This window comes from Astyanax mexicanus, chromosome 21 (assembly GCF_023375975.1).
Source record: "Astyanax mexicanus isolate ESR-SI-001 chromosome 21, AstMex3_surface, whole genome shotgun sequence".
NCBI lineage: Eukaryota > Metazoa > Chordata > Actinopteri > Characiformes > Acestrorhamphidae > Astyanax > Astyanax mexicanus.
Window position 1 is genome coordinate 19,140,261 of NC_064428.1, and position 15,612 is coordinate 19,155,872.

A 15,612-nucleotide genomic window follows, 5' to 3' on the forward strand; every position below is an offset into this window, starting at 1 on the left:
ATATTTTCGTTACCTTTAAATATATAGGATATGCTAAGGTAGCAAGGTTTGACAAGGTAGCACAACTCGCCTAAACACCGACCCCTCGCCGCACGACACAGTGTGAGTGTGTGTGAGAGAGTGAGAGAGAGAAAGAGAGAGAGACACACACACACACACACACACACACACACACACACACACACTCGCACTGTAAACACGGATCTCAGCTTCAGGTTGTCCATTCACGGAGGTAAGTCAGCTTTAAGCTAACAGCTCTAGCTAAGCTAACTAACTCACTACGTGGCAGTCTTGAGAGTGTCCACTTGATTATGTGGCTCGAGGCGAGTCTGACAGCAGAGTTTAGCTAGTTAACCTCTGTAGTGAACGAGTGTTTAAACTGACAACAACCCAGCCCGAGTTACCAACGGCTCTCCCACCAGCACCCAACAACCAAACTTTAAGTTTTAACACTTTTTTAATGGCAAATTCAGGCTGTTTGAGTTTTGGGTAGGTGAACAGCACCCGCTGGAGTACTTCACTGTGCCCGTAGAGCTAATTCAGTTAGCCCGGTTAGCTAATTAATTCAGAGAAACCGAGTTTTGTTTTACTTCCGAAACAACCCGAGGCGATTGGGTGGCCGTGTGTTTTGTCGAATTGTGCTACCCGTCGATATGTGCTTCTTACCACCAGTGCGCATGCGCGGACCCACATTTTTTACGTTTTCATGTGTTTTTATGGTAATTCTGCTTGACTTTGGTGCATTAAACCACCAGAGCACCCTGGCATTATTTGCCTGAGTGATCCAGATGTGTAAATGACAGCTAAGTAAAAGTTATAATAAAAAAAATAAATACATTAAAAAAGATAAACGAGCTCTAGCTAATTACCCCTATTCTCTTACCTGTGCCCTGATCTATTCATTCAGGCTTCCTTAATAACACAGTCAGACTCCTGCAGTGAGGATTTTCATATATGGTGCTTTTTCTGGTATTTTTAACGTTACGTTTAAAAATAGACTAGCGTCGCACGGTTTGACAGGGTAGCACATCTCGTCAGAGCGTGACTTGGGTTGTGTAGTTCCAGCTCCACAGCGAGCCGCTGTCCACACTGTTTTTACACAGATTTTTTTCTACTGGGTAAGTCATGTAATTTTTTCTGCTTTTTCGGCTCCCCACACGTGATGATATTAATAACATTTTAAAATATTATCATAATTAATAAAATATCCTTATCTATGCTGCATGAACACAGTACAAGCTATAAGAAGAGGTGGGGAACTGCTTGCTTTAGGTCCTTTGCGCTTAGGGTCATTGTCTTGTTGCGTGACCCATGTTCTCTTTATATTCAGCTCAAGGACAGAAGACATAAAATAAAACAAATATTTAAGGCAGCTATTACAGTTATTAATTACCGTCAAAACGTGTTGCTTGTATGTTAGATATATACAAAAATATATATTTATTTTTAAATATATGGGTAACATGGCAAATTAGAATGCAAAAACAAGTTACACAGGTACAGATACACAATAAAGATTCAGTTTAATCAGCTGTCCACCACCAACCTAAGCTGTGTAGCAGTGAAACTGTGCTCTGTGGAGTGAGGGTGCTCTTCCCAATACTAATACTTTTAAGATGAGTTAGGAAGTTGCATGATCACCATCCCAGCCCACCTTATCAGCCCATTTACCAGTCACTGAATACAATCAAATTCTCACCACAATGTATCAATACCTAGCGGAAAGATTTCCTGGAAACCCCTGAGACCACTGTACCATTCTAAGTGTGGACACTTTAAATTCAGTGTTTTTCTTTATTTAAAAATGTTCTGCTGTATTAATACTAAAGTTATCCGAACTATGAAGAACAACATATGGAATTATTAAGTTAACAAGCAAATCATTTATATTTAAGATTATTCAAAGTAGCACTCTTGCTTAGATGACAGCTTTGCACATCTTTTCTCAGTCAGCTATATGAGGTAGAGTCACCTGGAATGGCTTTCAGTTAACAGCTGTGCTGAATTGTCAGGAGTTAAAAATTTAATGTCTTGCCCTCTTAAAGTGCATCAGTTGTAAAGTTGTGAAAATATAGAGTTGGTATACAGTAAATAGCCCTATCTGTGTCTAATCCATATTATGGCAAGAACTACTTAACAAAGTAAAGAAAAAAATACAGTTAAGAAGATCAGTCAATTTGAAAGATTTTAAGAACTTTGTAAGGAACCTCAAGTGCACTCACAAAGACCATTAAAAAAGTAATGATGATGAGAAACGAAGACCAAGAGTTACCTCTGTAGCACATGATAAGTTCACCAGCCTCAGAAAAGGCAAGTTAACAGCATTCATTAGAAAAGAGCCCCTAAAGTATTTTGGTTTGTTTAACACTTTTAAAACTACTACATGATTTCTTATGTGTTCCTTTGTAGTCTGAATGACTTCAGTATTTATTTTCAATGTAGGAAAAAATATATATTTTTGGCAATTTTATACATTGCAAAAATGTAAATATATATATATATTTTTATTTGATTAACAAAATTAATTAATTTGATAATTTGTTTCAATAGGGGTAATAAGTAAAAAGTAATGATTTGTTAGTTAATTTAATTAAGTTAATTAAATTATTAGCTTAAGCAGGCTTTTATTCAGGATGAAATATGACATAAGAATAAATAAATAAATACAAATAATTGAATGGATAGATACATTAACATTTATTTATTTATATATTTATTGATTGATATATTTTTTCATGTATTTATAAATATATTTATGTACTTGTGAATATATATATATAAATTTTTATTGATGTATTTTTACCAACCAGTTTCGGTTTTAGAGGCTAGTGGTGCTAAAAGACTACAATTCCCAGCGCTAAGCTAAAAACATGCGCAGTCCCACGCATGCGCACCCGGGTGGCTGTCGCCTATCAAGTTGGTCCGACAGCAGGGTGATAAAATGGTAGGTGAAGCACGAATGTGAAAATCCCTGAGCTGGAGACAGAGCAGGGACGGAGTGAGGGGCAGAACGGGAGCGGGGGCTTTTCGCCGCCTCGGGGTGGGATTAAAGGAGTGTGGTTGGGGGTATTTGGGGCAGTTTTCCTCCGGCTGTGTCGCATTGTCACGGTGGAGCAGTTTATGAGGGAGTGTGGAAGGTCAGTTGTTGGTGTTTTGAGAGGTGACAGGCTCTGTGCTGGCTCTTCACACCACTTTTACCCGCTGGGGTAGTTCTGCCAGGCTGTATGGGGTGTTTATTGGTAAAAGTGGGAGTGAAGGTGGTCGAAGCCGGGCTGGTTAGCTAGTTACATTATCTCATAAATACACACACAGCGTTAACAGTGTGAGGAGGCGTTGGAGCTAGCTGCATGTTTGTTTACATCTAGCTAGCTGCCTGAACGAGGGCTTGAACATCATGTTCCTTGTTGTGTTGGTAAGTGATACATGCTGTCAGACGAGCTGGACTTTCCTTAAACGTTTGGCCTGACCACCTACCCAGAGAACATGACCATGTGGGGCCTGTGATAGCTTGCCCAGCTGGGAACCAGAAAGTTTTGTCCCTGGGTTCCATGTGGACCCACTGATGGATGTTAGTGATTGTCCCCGTCAGGACTAGGATTGTACACGGCACATGTAGGATTAAAGGTGGCTGTAAGGATGGAGCCCATTTCACAATACTTTATTTGGGACCCAGTAACAACAGGTACACACATGCCCATCTATGGTCCACCCATGTGAGCCCACCCCCCACAGGGGTATGTTGGCTGGGTTGTGCTCTCAGATGTTTCTTATTGGGAATATGGGTATAAGGGCATGTCTCTTGCATGTTCTCTTAGCTAGCTATCTAATATTCTATGCTGAAGGTGGCGGTGATAATCACTTTCTTGATTGTAAGCTTACTGGGCATTGCTTGTCGTAATAATGTTAGGCTAACACTTTGCTTAGTTTAGCTTAAACACTATGCTGAAGTATAATATGTGTTAATGTTTAATAATTAATAGAGCTAAATTAAATCCACTGGAGAAATCCAGTGTTAAGTAGACTTGGGGTGTAGTGTAACATGATAACGAGTACAAAGCTTTTTAATTCATTTTTTGATAGTTTTCTGGCTGTTTGAATGAGCGCAATCTCTTCAGAATGATGTTAATTTACACTGCAACACTGAAGAAGCATAGACCCATTATTTAAGAAAAATGTTTAACAGTTGAACAGTTACACAAAGCGCTACAAATGAAGTGTGTAATGCAAACAATTGGAGGAGCTCACATGTGCACCCCAGAGATGTGTGATTATAACATTCTAACTTTTATTAAAACAGTTGAATTTTTACTTTGTTTTGTTGTGATTGTAAAATAAAAATAGCATTAACTCGACCTGACCTGACCAGGCCCAAGTTCAGGTCAGGCATCAGATTGGGGTCGGGCTTGAGAACTCAACTCAAGCTCAAAGTAGCTCCACACTTCTTTAGTAGAGTTCTGAGAGCCCTGATGTTTAAAACAAGGCACTGAGCACTTTGAAATAGGATAAAGAAACAGACTGCAAAATTGATTTAGTAGCAATGCATGAGATCCAGCTGTAACTGTAAATATATATATAATATTCATATTGTGTGTATTAATAGGTTTTTTTTTTTATACTACCTTTGCAGTTTCAAAGTTTCCAATGCCTAGTTTTAAAATGTCAGAATTCTACTAGTGAAGTGTGGAGCTATTTTGAGCGATTGGTGTAAAATAGCTTTGCCCCTTTCACTAGCATTATGAGCCTGTTGGGAGCTTTGGCTAAAAGTCTTGTATTTCAGACTGCTGGGGTGAATGGAGGTGGGCTATTCGAAAAAGGTTTGTACTTGTTTCACTACACCCCAAGTGCATTTCACACCAGATTTCTCCTTTAATTGGAAAATAAGGTATTTTTTTGTTCTGTTTAGTTTACTAATCTGTCATTGTGTGTTTTGCTGTCCTTTACTCATTGAACCATCATGTATGGAATTCTGTGTAAAAAGATTTTTTGGGGCTTTTTCACATACAAGTATGTTCTGTCTAGAGTGGGGCCATTTATGTGTAGGCTCTCAGACTCAGATGTCCGACTGTCCAGTATGCATTACTACTTCTCTGACGCTTTTTAAAAATGGTAGTGCCTCAGAAGCCTCATATGTGTCACGTTTATGACCTAGATCGCTTTACTATAAAAGTAAAGAGTTGTGAGAAGTTGTGATAGGATTGATTAGTAAACAGCCTGGCTGACTTCTGTGTGCATTTTCTCCACAGCATAAGCTGAAGTCATCACAAAAAGACAAGGTCCGTCAGTTCATGTCCTTTACCCAAGCCGGGGAGAGGACGGCGGTCTACTGCCTCACACAGAATGACTGGAAACTAGAGGTGGCCACAGACAACTACTTCCAAAACCCGGATCTCTACTACAAAGAATCCATGAAAACCACAGTGGACCGTAAGAAGCTGGAACAGCTGTACAACAGATACAAAGGTAAATGCAAAGACCTTGTTGTTGGTCAGATTTTATGTCCATTTCATGTTCAATCATTATCACCCTCTGCTCTTAGCTTATCACTCTGGGTGGTTCTGCCTTCTATTATGTATTTCTGGTACACACAACACAATATACATCAAGGGATGTTAAATATTTGCACAACTTCACAAATGCAGTGTTCTGTCAATTTGGCACTGGCTATTAGGCATTATGTAACTTAAGTCATGATTCACATTTGCTATGAGCATACTGACCAATGTTCAACCTCACTCACAAGATACAACTTAAACTTGTACAGGTGTATGTGTACATTCTCAAGACTCCCTTTCATGAGTTCATGATCAGTTTTCATACTGTTATCCTATGGCTGTTGCCATATTAATGTGCACATATACAGTGGCTTGTAAAATATTCCTACCTTGAACTTTTTTTTTTTTTTTTTTTTTTTTTTTTTTTTTTTTATACATATTTTCACCTTAAAACCACAAACTTAAATGTATTTTATTTAAACTTTTAAGTGATCTGCCAACACAAAGTAGCACATATTTGAGAAGTGTAATGAAAGCTTACACGGTTTTCAATATTTCATGTGTGGCTGAAAAAGTAACACTTCTCAGAACCCTGAACCCACCATCCCCACTGAGAAACATGGTGGTGGCAGCATCATACTGTGCCGGTCAGAGCTGATGGAAAAGGATGCATGGAGCTAATCATGGAAGAAAACCTGTCGGAGGCTGGAAAAAGCAAGACAATGACTCTAAAGATACAGCCAGAGCTACACTGGAATGGTTTAGATCAAACCTACATCCCATTGAGCTTCTGTGGCAAGACATGAAAATAGCTTTTTAGAGACATACCTCAAAAGACTTGCAGCTGTAATTGCAGGGAAAGGTGGCTCTTCTTAGTATTGATTTAGGGAGGCTGAATACTTTTGCATGTCACACATTTGATTACAGTTGATAAAAAAAAGGTATTGTTTTGTTTCATTTCACAATTATGTGCTACTTTGTGTTGGTCTATAAGTTTGTGGTTGTAAGGTGACAAAATGTAAAAAAAGTTTGAGGGGTATGAATACTTTTGCAACCTCTGTTAAATATATTGTTTTTACAATCTCTCTTCCACAGATCCTCAGGATGAGAATAAAATTGGTATTGATGGGATTCAGCAGTTCTGTGATGACCTTACTCTGGATCCGGCGAGTATGAGTGTTCTGGTGGTGGCCTGGAAGTTCCGGGCAGCTACACAGTGCGAATTCAGCCGGAAAGAGTTCTTAGATGGCATGTCCGAGTTGGGGTCAGTAATAACTTTTTTATTTTTGTGTTCATTAATTCATTAATAACACTCTCTCACCCTCATCTTCAAAAAAATCTGCATTCAAAAGGTATCAACTGGTAGTTGTGTAAAGATCAACAGTTTGTTGTCACACATCCAGGAGGTCTGGTGTCATGGTGTGGGGTGCAATTACATATGATGCCAGATCACCATTGGTTTCATTACAGGTTCTTCATTGAGGTCCTGCAACCAGTGTGACTACATTTCCTGAAAGCACACTCCAGTGCTGTCTCACTCCACTATTCCAACAGGACAGTGCTTGTCCATTTACTGCTGCCATCTCAAGAGCTTACCTCAGCACAGATACTATTCCATGGTCAGCTGCATCGACAGACCTGTCCCCCAATTAAAATGTGTGGGAGGCTATTGGCTGTACTGTGAAGATTTCCCTACTGGGAAAACTGCAGGAATGGCATGAATATTCAAGCTGAATGGGGTGGATTGTCACATGACCCGATTAGGAACCTCTACAACTCTATGCTGAGACAGCTGGTACCATGCTTTATGCACTATAAAGCCCTATTAGATTATTTTCTCAGGGGGACATCTGTGAAAAATATAACCCCCCCCCCAGCCCCAGATGTCTGTGGAAACACGTGCCCAAACTGTAATTATGGTGAGTGGCAGTGGACAAATGGATAATTTTTAAACGCAGAGATGTGCATCCGGATGTAGATTAACATTCAGAACATGACTTAACAAAAAAAAATTTTTTTTTTTTTTACTTAGCTTAGCTTTACTTAACTTAGTTATGCCCCCACCATCACCCAGCAGCAAGACCTGCTGAATTAGAGAACATGAAAAAAAAACATGACCATACCCGTGTTTCTTACTAGTGTCGCATAATGTGCCTTATAATGCAAAAAATACGATATGTTGCCTTATGTTCCTTTTATTTTACTTTGTCAAATTTATTGAGGTAAATTTACAAAAGAGATGCCCATATCAGTTTACATTTTTGATCATTTATTGATCCTTGAAGGCTTTATCTTCATTCCAAATACCATTGCAGTCGGACACTTCCTTGGGTGCAACTATTTTTGCAACTATTACTTGTCAGTAGTGCTATGCCATATGACGATAAATATCGTGGGGACGATCTATGCTACTAGTGTCTATCGTGCTACTTACCTTCTATCTTTTCTACAGTAATTTCAGCAATTATTCATGCAAATATATAAAGTAGGCTACGATGAAATGTACTGCCGTCACTTTGCATAAATTCGGTTTATATAAGTGATAATAAAGTAATCTTCTCAAAAAAAGCTTCATAATGTGGTTTTGTGACATGATACTGCTTTATGTTATTTGACGGACACTTTAAAAAATGTTGAGTTTATATTGATAATTTAAATATCTGTATAATTTTGAAAAAAAATAGCTACTGCATCTACCTCATCTGGTTTCATTTAAAACCTATATATATTGCTGCACTGAAAGGTAGTAATTCTCATTTGTGAAAGTTGGGTTTAATGTCACTTTGAAATAAAGTTGTAAAAAAGTAAGCAATGATATTATTTTGTCATTTTTCAAAGAATAACTGAAAACATACTTAAATGTGGTATATCATGATGTATATCGTTATCTTGATATAAAAAATTCCATATCGTGATAAATGATTTTTCCCATATCACCCAGCACTACTTGTCAGTAAGAGTATACAGTGTTATGATGATTCACATTTTTGAATATGCTTGTTTCTCTTTATAGTTGTGACAGTCCAGAGAAACTGAAGGCAATCTTACCTAGACTAGAACAGGAGCTGAAAGACTCTGGAAAATTCAAGGACTTTTACCAGTTTACCTTCAACTTTGCCAAGAACCCAGGCCAGAAAGGCTTAGGTAAGTGTCACACAGAAGTGGAAAAATCTGGATCATTTAAATGAACTGTGCAATAACTACCTGATGATAGCACCATCAAATGATCATTAAAAACTAGTGATTATTTATGATTTAGTAATTAGATGCCTGCTCTCTGATTTGGGATTAATGTTGGCATTACAGAAGAGGGTGCTGTTTGTAGGTTTGCAGTGACCCCTCCTTGTTAGCCCTGCACAGTGGGCCATTGTTCAACTCACTGGACATGGATTACCCCCCCCTCCTTACCCCAGCCCCTTTTTTCCTTTCCTCTCACCAGTGTTTTCCTTTTCTCCTTCCACTTTTGTCTCTCAATGCTATCTGTCTCATAGATTTAGAAATGGCTGTAGCCTATTGGAACCTAGTGCTGACAGGACGGTTTAAGTTTCTGGACCTGTGGAACAGGTTTCTATTGGTAAGCATGTCTTTTTTTTTTCCAGTCAGGGTAATCAATTGCTTTTTGTTGTAGGTTAAAGTTTGTGGTATGTCTAGTAAAAATTCTTGAAAAAAACAAATTGTGAAAGCACTGACAGCATAACCTTCAATATGACATAAGATAACTGAAACCAATCTAGCCCTTTGTTAAAAAGTGTTTGCCCCCTAAACCTAATAATTTGGTTGTACCATCTGGCAACAACTGCAATCTGCACTGCCCTGTTTGTGTTCACATTTATGTGACCTGCCCAAAAATCTGATCCGTATCTGAACTATGGCCACATATAAAGTTACTCACACCTGATTTGTAAAAATACAAATTGGCATGTGCACACAGCCATAAAAAAGGTGATTTGAATCACTTCATCCTGGTAATGTGAACAGAATCTTACAAAAATGTAATTTTTGTTTTATATTTATTAAAAATATCTATATTCTTACAAATAATCTTTTAATGGACCCATATTAAAAACAAACATAACGTGATGAAAGTCTGCATGCTGGGAAGTAAGCAAAGGTCTATTAAATGTTTTCACCATGATTTTCATTACTTACCTGATGTTTTGTTTCCCACGTTACTTGAAGGAACATCACAAACGATCCATCCCAAAAGACACGTGGAATCTCCTTTTAGACTTTGGAAACATGATTGCAGATGATATGTCAAACTACGATGAAGAAGGTAAGATGGCACTTTCACGCTGAAGGTTACTGAAAGAATAATATAAGTGAAATATTAAATGCATTTTAAGAACTCCGTTTACATTCACTTTACAGTCCAATTACTGCAGAGGGATGGAATTTATCAGTAACGGATTTTAATAAAAAAATTAGTGATGTTACTAACTTAATACTCTAATCTGATCATTTTTTTTTCAGTAATGAGTAATTTAACACGTTACCCATCTAATCAAACACATTACCAAACCAAAATTTCCATTCCAGTAATACGATTAAAGTTACTCCTTCTTATGCATTGCTATTTTGTCATTTTCCTTAGTAAAAAGATATGTAAGTAGCGTTATTATTGCTGAAACTTATAATGGTTGCTGTCGGCCGCAACCATGCCAAAATAACAACATGCTAGCGAGCTAACAAGCTAACAGACTAAAACTAGCACTAAGGCTAAACACATACGAACACACACAGACAGAGAGAGAGAGACCCTGTGCTCTTTCTCCCGGCTCCCTGTACACTCTCCCCCAATCACACACTTGTCTTATACCCTAAACACACAAATACATGGTTTGACAGTCAGTAAACTGTGTTGTCGGCAGCTGCTGATTCTAACTAATAAACTTGTAATCTAACTTAGTTGCTTTTGAAATCAAGTAACCTATAAAGTAACTAGGTAACATTTTTTAATGGGGTAATCCGTACTAACATTACAATTTCAAGGTAACTATGCCATCAGTGATAGTAATTATGTCTTTTTTTTAGACTGAGTCTAATACTTTTTTTATTGGAGCCTGTTTTATTAAATCCTCTCTGGTGACCAATCGGAGCTATGCTCCAGTGGGCAGCCCAGCAAACAAAAGCTGCAGCAACAGAGAGAAACTTTGACTATAAAATTTCAAAGTGTAAATAAAATATATTCCAGAGCAGAGATGAAATGCTGGAGAATGGCTTACACTACACGCCCCTTTCTCTAGTCATTTCATATAGTTTCTCTGATAAGCTCAAATTAAAAACATATAAAAAGAATAAAAAGCATGAAGCACCAAGCTGAAAGAATGGAGATTTATGAGAGCTGTGGAGTGTTTAGCCTTTTTTTTTTAAAATCTGAACAGTTCGTAGTCCGTGTTAATCGAAAAAATAGTGTTCATACGTTGTTACAATAAAATTTAAGTAAATCATGTCCTGCAGAAATGGTAATTACAGTAATTATATACTATACTGTTTTCATTCTTTTCAGGAGCATGGCCGGTTCTAATAGATGACTTTGTGGAATTTGCTCGGCCGATCGTTACGTCGGGCAAGCGCAAAAACCTATAATCACCACCCTACCTCTCGGAGAGGGAAGTGGCATCTTATCTCTCTGTTCAGACTTTTTTTGATAGAAAAACAATATTTAAAAACAAACAAATGCAAGACATTTTTAAGTTGTGCGTCTGTGCTACCAAACTCTGGTTCAAGAACAATGCCGAGCTGACCGAGCCTTATCAGGAATGAGTGAGATTTCTTTGGAGCACATCACCACCAGGGGGCGGCAGTGAACTGGCCCCAGTGACCCGACCTGGAGAAACCATTATCATCCATCTTGAGTGGACCTAGCCTCAAGGTCATTACGGCAATGGACTTTATGACCCTGCCCTGCACTGTCCACCGCGCCGCGGTCCAGGGGTGACGCTCGCGGTGTGAGAGAATCAATAGCATGTGGAGTCCCGAGGCCGGGAGCCCGTTAAGGAGTGTAATATAGGGTTATAGATCGTGCATGTTGTTTGTGATTGATGCACAGCTTTTAGTTAAGCTGGTCACAGAAAATGAAAGCAAACTAAGGATCTGGGGAAAATTTCATTCTGCAGCATCATGTACAGCTCCTGTGGTGTCATAGCGCATTGTTAAGATTATGCAAGAAGAGTAAAGTTCTTGCGTTCAGGTCTGTTGTTGTCCTGCAGTGTAAAGCCTAATTTCCTTATATTTGAAAGATGTGAAGAACACCGGATCCAATTCCGTAAACAAGTCGTTCAGAATAAGGCCTGTCATGATAATTCTGTTTCAAATCTTTTTGTCGTTCAATATATAGATATATTCTCTATTTTTTTTGCTGCCCATGGTATTCCCTATTGTTTTTTTCCCCAAGAGAGCCTATTAAAGGAGAAATCTGGTGTGAAATTGATTTGGGTTGTATTGAAACATGAAGATGGGTACAAACTCTTGTCAAGTAGCCCATTTCCGTTCTCCCCCAGCATTCTGAAATACAGCACTTTTAACTGATGCTCCCAAAAGGCTTACAGTGCTAGCAATAGGGGCATAATGATGCCCATGCAAAGAAATCAAACTTAAAGTAGTTCCCTGCTTCATTGGTAGAATTCTGAGGATCCTGACATGTAAAACAAGGCACTGCTAGTTTATTTAAATGCATTAAATTAAGTACTGTTAAGTAATATTTTTGGTCTTACCAAAGATAAGGCTTTTTTTTTTCATTTTGTGCTTTGGCACATACAAGTCAAAATTTGGAAGCATCTTCTTATTCAACGTTTTTATTTTTTAAATGAATATAAATGTAAAGTTGCTATAGTTTGAGAAGTTTGAGAAGGTAACACTTTACTTGGATGGTCCGTTTAATAATGCTCAACTGACATTTACCTAACATTCAACTGCATGTCTATTACATTAAATGATTGATGGTGAAATTAAATGATTCTCTATCGAATGTAACCCAACATCCAACTCGAACCCAAACTGTCCACTTCATTGGTAGAATCCTGAGGATTCTGACATATAAAACAAGTCACTGCTAGTTTATTTAAATGCATTAAATTAAGTACACAGTAAGTTAAATGACAAGGTAGGATAGAGGAATAGATTACAAAATGCCTTCAGTGGAAATTAAATGAATATTGAATCTACTTAAAGTTTGTTAATGGTGGTAAAGTAGTGATTTCTTTGCATGGGCAACTCTATGCCCCTATCACTATCATTGTAAGTCTGTTGAGAGAATCAACTAAAAGTGATGTATTTCAGAATACTTGGAGTGAACAGAGTTGGGATTTTTGACAAAAGTTTGTACTCGTTATCATGTTTCACTACAACCCAAGTCAGAATTTACACTGGATTTCTCCTTTAATGAGAATATGCTGGTATTTCAACTATGTTAAAAAGCAATTTAATTTCTGTTTTATTAAGGATATTTTTATAAAAATATATTCTAATTCCTATTAAACATTTACAAAATGGTCTTAAAATCTCTTCAAAGTAATTTTATGATATTGTTTATCGCAATTATATCTGGGACAATTTTTCGTCCAAACAAATAGTTAAAGTAGTAATATGTATATAATATAATAATATAATGTAATTGAAATTGTCATGACAGGCCTAATCAGAAAACACCATGCAGCCATGCTCAGAACACCAGCATAAGTCAGATTGCTACAGTTCTTAAATTATTATCTATATCTAAGAGATGTGTACATAAATATTGCTACAGAAAGACCAATAAATATAGATACATTCTGTTTATTAATATGACAAAGTATTTGGACTATTTTCAATTTTATCTTAAAAAAAAAAAAAAGCTTGGATGCCCTCATTGTGCTTTTTCACATTTAAAAAACAATTAACATTGGTTTAAAATTTATTTTTTAAGTTTTCTTAAGTAGCATTTTTTTTAAAGTAGTTTTTAAGTAGTTTTCTTACATAGAAATAAGCATAATTTCTGACATGCCAAATCTTGCAGTATGCACATTTTGCAAGCCTGGTGATATTTGAACAACGTTGAAAACGGACAGTAATTATAAAATGTTTAGAAAACAGTGATTCTTTTTGCTTTTCTGTTCACACTGACTTTGCATTCTTATTGTCTTAAAACACTAACAAAGATTGTAAGAATTCATTTAGTCATTGAATAATGATGTCATACTTTTTTTTTTCTTATTCTGCAAACACTTGCAGACACACTACAGTTCACTGACTAGAAAACTCAACTAGTATTTCTATAGATTTTATTTATTGTTATCATTTTTATAATTCTGGACCTGGTGCTATGGTGTTCTGGATCTCCTCCACTGTTACTGTTACAAATTGCCATTTTTTTGTCCAGTCTTGTTTGTTGTACTTCCATCATAAATGAGGCAAGACTCCGCATAACATTGTCCTCACATGGTACGCCTTGCTGAGTGTTCTGTGTTGGGACTGTTGATTGAATCAGTATTACTGCATATGTAAATAAAGATTATTTAAAAAAGGAAAAGCTTAATCTCCATCATCAGAGCCAAACCCCTATGTTTGATTGTGGAGTAAGAAAGGTGTTCAATAAAGCATGTTTTTAACAAAAGACGACAAAAGTAGACTATATATTTTTTTTTGTCTTACCAAATATATAGTTGTTGTTTTTTTGCATATTGTGCTTTGGCATATAGAATGTCAGTACAAATTTAGAAACACCTTCTCATTTAATGTTTTTATTTTTAAGTGTATATAAATGTAAATGAATACTGAAAGCATGCAGACTGGAGCGGGGTGTGCGTGCTCTGACTGTGAGACCGCACTGTGATGGGAGGGTGGCGGGGGTGCTGGTGTTCTCTGACACGCTGTCTACTGCTCTCACTGAGGCGGCTCAGGGCTCAGGGATTATGTCACACGCAGCGCCGTGCGCAGTGCCCTAGTGCCTGTAAATTTAATGGTCCAATGAAGATCATTTAAAAACCAGGACATTTCCTCACTTTTTGAAAAAAACATGGGACGCCCGGGACAGGACATGAAATACGGACATGTCCCGGGAAACACGGACGTTTGGATAACATGTTTGCATAAGATGTCATTACCAAAAGTACAGGGGCTTCACCAAAAGATGAAAAACACTATTTAATAAGAAGACCCCATTCCCCATTTTCTTCCAATTTGGTTATCCAATTGTCCCACCCCTTTGTGTGTCCCTATCACCAGTGGCACCTGCGACTCTTGGAGGATGCAGACGAGCATCGAGCTGCTGCTGATGAATCATTGCCTGAGCAGCCAGCGCACTCGGAGAAAAGCACATCGGCTAGGTTCCAATACATCTGCTCACAGACGCCTCATGCCGTCCGGTGCCACCATTAAGCGTGATGGGGAGAGAGAGCGCCATCTACCCACCCGGAGGGAGCAGGGCCAATTGTGCTCCCTTTGAACACCGACAGCTGATGGCAAAACTGTATGAGCGGGGGTTCGAGCCTGCGACCTACCGCTCATAGTGGCAGCGCTTTAGACCTCTGGACCGCTCGGCGCCCTTGATTAAGCTTTACCAATGTGATCGAAAGGCTAAAGTGTGGAGAAGAAAAAAGAATCTGTTTATGTTCCCAAACATTTCTTTTTTACTTGGATTGTCTTTGACTATTTATTTTTATTATTTTGATGATCTGAAACATTTAAGAATGACAAACTTAAAAAAAAATCATAAGCAGTGAATATTGAATATTACTCTTATCTGAATCTGATTTTGAGGTTCAGTAAGTTCTAATACAAGGCAAATTGTGAAGGTACTAAGTCCTCCAAATGAAATTTCCCAGTGGTTCGGTACACAGTGTGATTTTAGAGCTTAGTTAGAGCTGACCCGGGTCATGACTGTCACTCTTCAGTAATAGACCATTCGTGTCCTAGGCCTCGGTGGGAGCATGGGGTGGGGGAGGTGGGATGTAGTCCTGATCCTGGACCAGCTGACGGGCTCAACTTTCTCCATTGGGATTGCCTTTTTAGGAGACAACTGATCGCAGCCGCAACGAAGAGTGTTCGTTGATAAGGTCCTACTTGTGGGTGTGGGCATGTGTGGAGCATGGGTGATGAATAGTGGTGATTAGGAAGGAAGGTTGACTTGGGAAGAGGAGAG

The 15,612-nt window shown here is 38.0% G+C and overlaps 1 protein-coding gene across 3 annotated transcripts; it reads left to right on the plus strand.

The window, feature by feature from the left end:
* The first annotated feature begins 139 nt into the window (after positions 1-139).
* On the plus strand, positions 140-14,095 carry dcun1d2b (DCN1, defective in cullin neddylation 1, domain containing 2b). 3 transcript variants are annotated; one of them, XM_007254862.4, is made up of 7 exons: positions 140-232; positions 5,244-5,460; positions 6,588-6,756; positions 8,506-8,636; positions 8,984-9,066; positions 9,672-9,768; positions 11,002-14,095. In XM_007254862.4, the coding sequence occupies exons 2-7, from the start codon at positions 5,286-5,288 to the stop codon at positions 11,079-11,081; spliced, it is 735 nt and encodes a 244-aa protein (XP_007254924.1). In that variant the 5' UTR covers positions 140-232; positions 5,244-5,285; the 3' UTR covers positions 11,082-14,095. The 3 variants fall into 3 exon arrangements, with proteins under 3 accessions (XP_007254924.1, XP_022530575.1, XP_007254925.1); XM_022674854.2 differs by lacking the exon at positions 140-232 and adding an exon at positions 328-1,118; XM_007254863.4 differs by lacking the exon at positions 140-232 and adding an exon at positions 3,053-3,137.
* The last annotated feature ends 1,517 nt before the right edge of the window (positions 14,096-15,612 follow it).